Source organism: Osmerus mordax, chromosome 22 (genome assembly GCF_038355195.1).
Source record: "Osmerus mordax isolate fOsmMor3 chromosome 22, fOsmMor3.pri, whole genome shotgun sequence".
Lineage (NCBI taxonomy): Eukaryota > Metazoa > Chordata > Actinopteri > Osmeriformes > Osmeridae > Osmerus > Osmerus mordax.
In genome coordinates this window covers 5,156,764-5,162,763 of record NC_090071.1, presented here as the reverse complement: position 1 = coordinate 5,162,763, position 6,000 = coordinate 5,156,764, and the positions used below count along the sequence as shown (strand labels likewise).

At 40.6% G+C, this 6,000-nt stretch overlaps 1 protein-coding gene across 1 annotated transcript; it reads left to right on the top strand.

The window, feature by feature from the left end:
• Positions 1 to 908: 908 nt before the first annotated feature.
• LOC136966324 (leucine-rich repeat-containing protein 3-like) lies at positions 909 to 1,706 on the top strand. Its single transcript, XM_067260802.1, has one exon. It carries the CDS (start codon positions 909 to 911, stop codon positions 1,704 to 1,706), a length of 798 nt encoding a protein of 265 aa, XP_067116903.1.
• The last annotated feature ends 4,294 nt before the right edge of the window (positions 1,707 to 6,000 follow it).

Genomic DNA, 6,000 nt, shown 5'->3' with positions numbered 1-6,000 from the left:
AGGGTCTGCGAAGATAGTACACCTAATCTAGAAGCAGGTGTTCAAGGCTAGACTGACATGCAATTTGGATTATTGAACTAGATAGCACAAGACCACCATTTCTTGAACGGCATGGCACAGGTGTGGTAAGATAAGGAAGAAGACCTTTTGCCGATACAATACTATTTGTCATAAACCTTTTTGATGTAATACACTGCTCCAAAAAAGTCTGCAAACATGACCTAGATAATAACTTGGCCAACTTTGTTTTGTCCTAAAAGAATGCAGGGTAAATTGCCTGACAGGACTTTAACCATTCTGCTGTGCAAGCAAATGTATTTGGAGAACGTACAACATTTCCACTCCATCAATCCCCTGGGTGCTGCCAGGAGCACGTCATACAGTGTGTTCTTTACAGTGGGTATGCATAGCTTGTGTGAGTCTGTCTCCACAGCCTCAAATTGGGAGTAGCCATCTGGAACTATCAGAGCAATTCTATTATTACCAGGATAATGTATCTTCCCCATTTATGCTGTCTGTGTCGAGGGGTGGGGGGACTGGAGTCTTGTTAATTCACATCTCTTTCTCTCTTGGTTTTCCTCTCTGGCTCTCTCTTTTTCTCTTTTCTCTCACAGAATCCTTGACTTCTGAAGGATTTTGTGAGAAAATGTTTTTGTCTCCAGATCTAAATGACCTCATGTTCTCCCCCTGTCCTTCTACCTGGTTTCCTGGTTCACCATTCTGGGCTTCCATCTAGTCCCCAGTCTCACAGTACAACAAATTTGAGTGGGTTTACACATGGAGGATACTGGCTTGCTGAGGTGACCAATTAATAAGGCGTCCCCAGATGTATACCCCTGCTGTCCTGATGAACGATGAAAACTGCTCAGGTACAGAGATAATAGTCAGGTCTGACCATACACAAGCTAATGGGGGTTTCTTACACACACTGGCAAGCCCAGATCTTTGTCCCCAGGGTCTCACTGTCCTCTCTGAGGACATTGTGTCTCGTCCTGGTGATGGCATTAGTGGCGGTGGCAGCCTGCCCTAAGAACTGCCACTGCTCAGAGAGGAATGGTGTGGTGGTCCAGTGTGTCTCACGGAACCTGGACAAAATCCCGTCCAATTTGCCAGAGGACACCGTTGTCCTCCTCCTGTCCTCCAACCGCATCAAGCACATCCCCAAACAGGCCTTCAAGGACCTCCGCCGGCTCAGGGAACTCGACCTGTCACGGAACGCCATCGAGAGCGTGGACGCCGGGGCATTCCAGGGCCTCGCTGAAGGACTCCGCTCCCTTGACCTCTCCAACAACCAGCTTCGCAGCGTGCCCAAAGACACCTTCTCCAAGTTGGAAGCACGGGTCAGCCTGTCTCACAACCCCTGGCACTGTGAGTGCTCTTTGCAGGAGATGCTGAGAGACATGAGGCTGGACCCAGAAACAGTCAACCAGGTCAACTGTCACACGTCGGTGCAGGAGGAGTACGCAGGACGACCCATCATCCAGATCCTGGACTCTGGGATCAACTTCTGTAACTTCCACCACAGGACGACGGACGTAGCCATGTTCGTGACCATGTTCGGTTGGTTCGCCATGGTGATTGCGTACATTATCTATTACGTCAGGCACAATCAGGAGGACGCTCGTAGGCACATGGAGTACCTGAAATCTCTGCCCAGCACCTCCCAAATCAGCAAAGACTACGACACTGCCAGCACGGTGCTCTAGGCTGCCATCGCGTGTGTGAAACTGGGTGTTTTGGTAGGTGTGTGTGTGTCTGATCAGGACAAGAAAGTATGGATTACAAAATGTGATGTCAACAATGGAATAGTACTTCTATTTTTATTTTATAAAAGTGGTACACTATTTAGAAATTTAACGATTTCGATTAGACATTTGTGTGTATTAATTACTTAAGTATTTAAGTTAACTGTTAACAGGTTTCTACTTCCCATTAGTGCATCTATTGTCCGATTTCATAAGCATTATATGAATGAAAGTGGTATGTTCTCCCGGCTAAGAAATTCAGTCAGTAATGTCCCATTTAACCAACATCAACATGTTTGCAATGTGAACATACTGTACATGAAGCTCCTCCTGATTTAAAAAAACATAATGACACTTTCACTAACTTCCTAATTCCAAAAGGCCAGTGTACTGTACATTGTGGGAGAAATCAGGGATTTTTTATGTGTTTTTGCAAATCACAATCAATGTATCAGTTTGTGCATTATTATCGCTTTGTTATCTTAATACTAATTCATAGATATATGTATTCCACTTGTTTATCAATGACAGTCCTGTATGGAACAGACACTGCACTACCGGTAGTCAGGCCCAAGTTGCTACAACAGATAATGCATTGTCTACTGATAATGGTCAAAATTAGCACATAAGAAATTCCGGATTTCTCCCACAGCATCAGATCCCTGCATCTTGAAGTGCCTAGAAACAAGACCCTTTAAACCATGGCACTGTGAACAATCTGAAAAAAAATGTATAGATCAGTTAATCAATTTGAATATTTTGCCACAACATTAGTAAAGGTACTTTAGGTTCTCTGTAGAACCCATGACTGGTATCTAGTTGTTATACAGTCATTCTCTCTTATGCTACCAATGTAACCAGTCCTACTGAGCATTCCTGTATACGCAGTAACTTTATAATCAATAGCAAAATGTACATGTAGTGTTTAGGATACATCAATATACTTTTGTCTGCTGCATTTGCGTTCTGTAATATGTACATAACATTTTACATTATAGTGTGTCTGCTCAAATGGTAGTTTATGTAATTCATGTGTAATAGAGTCCCAGACAAGGATTTATGTGGGAAAACTTTAGTTACTGTAATACTAAAACTATGTACTATGTACTGTACAGTCTCCAAATTATTTGTCAAGGAAGATTATCATTAAATGTCTTTTTTTTCTGGAGATGAAAAAGAGATTTAAGGCCTCTGAAGGGAAGTTTATCTACTGAAGCTTCCTGTCCATTTGTGTCGGTCTGACACTTTTTGCAGACTTTTTGCTGATGGAGATGGTATGGTGGTCTCATTTCCATCTACTTAATGCAATACTGGGCAGCTCTTTTTGTACCTTTCATTTCAATCAGACTGTGGTTCAGAAATCGTGACAGGAGATTTTTGTTTATGAAAGTATATAAAACATCAAGAGTAATGACAGAAATATAAAGACCCTAGACCCTAATATAGAGATTTATCCAGACCCTTTTTGACCTACTGTATAGTACTGTTGCACAACTCAGCCCTGATGCATGGGTTTATAATGAGGTTTTAAATTTATCACAAGAAAATATATATCATTATGAATTATACAAAAGTGCTTAGGACCAAGAAGTGACTGGGAGTCTCTGGTCTACTGTGCAGTTCTGGAGAGGATACTGAAAATAACATTCTGTGTATACATTGTTTATTCATAGTTGTTGTCCCTTATCTTCCCTTTCTTTCATGACTGCTTCATCTTTTACTTTTTCTTCTGGCTGTTTCAGTAAAGTCTAACTTAAATCAGAGGGCTTTGCTTTGAACAGTTGATTACATTTGTTATTGTTAAACATTCCTTATGTTTCCTTCAGTAACACTATGCCCCTTTGAAAAATGAATAGAATTTGATTAACCACGCAGTAGGGAACCTCATCTTGAGACAAAGTGGTTTGTTATCCAAGTCTTTACTTCACAGTGTCTGGCACTAGATAAAGTAATGAATTACACAACAAAGTGCTATTTTAATATAGACAGAAAAAAGCTGATGAATTAATGATTACATCAACAAGAATAATTACTTCAGATTCAAAAGGGCAAAATAAATTGGACTAAGAGTGAAATTGGTACATCTATGTATATCATTTTATAATTTATTGATATGTTTAATCAATACAATGTCTACATCACCTTATCTGCATATTGTGATATTTACACTTAGAATTAATCACACCTTGCTGAGCAGTGCACAGAAAGGTTAGACACTAAGGTTGTTTCTGTTTCAAAATGATTTATTTTTTTGTTTCTGTGCAGTTTCCTGTAATTATAACTTGCTGAAAGACAGACTTACACTGACTCAATATCATTATTACATTTTTGCATCTTTTAGTATTGTAGTCAGTTACCATTGTACAAAGGAACCTTTCGCGGGATCTCCAGAACTAAAGGTTACTTTCAAAGGTCATTTACCAAACCATGATGACTTAATAATGTGCTCAGAACTTTTCATCCTATTATACCAGAGAAAAGGTATTGAGATAGTGATGGATTAAAATGATTTGAATAGGCCTTATGAGCTGCCCATTGTCCCTATTAGCTGTTATAATTTGTAAAAGATCCATCCCTCCATTGCAAATGGCTTATACATTTTCTCAGGATCTTAGAGCTGTCATACAGGAGCCTTCATCTCTGGAGAGAAGCACAATCTTCAAGAATGGATTAACACCTTTTTAGGCTGTAAACATCTACCATTTACAATTGTCAACATTTCACAGTCCTCAAGTCCTCAAATGATTGTGGTCCAGATCCTCATCAAGCTGAAGTATTGGTATCAATAGTGGACATGCCGGCCGTTTCAGTCTCGCATGATCCTTTCTCAGTCACCTGCGAGTGGCTGCCACTGTACTCTCGTAGACTGGTTGTGGCAGCACATCTAGTTCAAGGTGTTGTCTATGACCCCCTGCCTAGCATACAAAGGATACAGAGGAGTGTATGTCCTTGTGTGGACATCCCCTGTGGCACACAATGCTGCCAGCATATGGTGAAGGTCGACCCCCCTCTAGCCTGATGCCTGGAATAGTGGGCTTGTTTGGGTAAAGGAAGCTTTCCCTACCTAGCCTTTCAGAGACTGCTGAACAACAACAGCAGATGGCAGGAATGCGAATTTAGGGTTATGAGCCCTGGTGATTGTTTGGGGAGACTATTTTCTCTGAATGCGTGTAGATAAATTGCCACAATTACTCAAAAATAGGTTTGTTTCGGGTTGAAAACAAACTTAATTGTATTTATCACAGAAGTGGAAAGAAATGTTTACACTTTTCTATTCACCCAATGATAAGATTTACTTTAACCGTTCCTAAGTTCAATGTTAAACATGTAATTAATTACTATAGTTTAACAACTTTGGATGACTTTTTATTCCAGTCCACTAATCTCATTTCTAATCTCACTGTTTAGTGTTTGGGTGGATCCATTATTGATAGATGAAACAAACCTTTTTGCAAACGAGAGGCTTCTATCAAAGACGGTCCATATCATTGGAATAAAAGGGTAGGGCATCCTTCTGTGTAAATCCAACAGTGTGATGATCCATGCACCTCGGCTGCAGTCTGGAATTGTTTTTTACCTGATACTAACGGTACTGTAATATAGCACCACTATGCACCCTTTGTTCTTGAGTGTACAGTAGAACATGCCACAATATGACTACAGGCCAAATTGAATACCCTAGCCAATTTTAGTCAGCTGAAGAAAGAAGAAAATCCTTGAAAAACTAGAAAGGGTTTATACAGTCTACAATGCCAAATCTTCACATCAAATACACCATTACAGTTAAACAAATGTAAAGAAGATGTTAAGTTAAACTTAACAGACTGTGATGACTTTTACTGTAAGAGCGTCTGCTAAATGACTAAATGTACTGTTCCTGATAACTTTCAGAAGAAAACAAATTGGAACCCCCAGGAGAACAAATATGAGGCCAAAAAGGCTAGGGCACGCTCCTGACCTTAAGTCCCTCATCTTAATCATGCTTTTATTCTGGGCCTGGTCACTGAGACATTGTCCTCCAAGCCCTGAGTCCACCGCACAGCAGAGCGTAATGAATGAAACATTATTAATTAGCCTGAGAAAGCAGAGGTCAGTGTGTCTCTCCCTGTCACTGCTAGGAAAGATGAATGGTCTTGTCATTAGCCTTACATGGCTGCTACAGATGTATGGCGGCTAAATCAAGAGCAATGGTCGACTCCGATCAATACTGCTGGCCGCTTGGCCCTGGATGTGTTCCTACCAGAACTCCCGAATA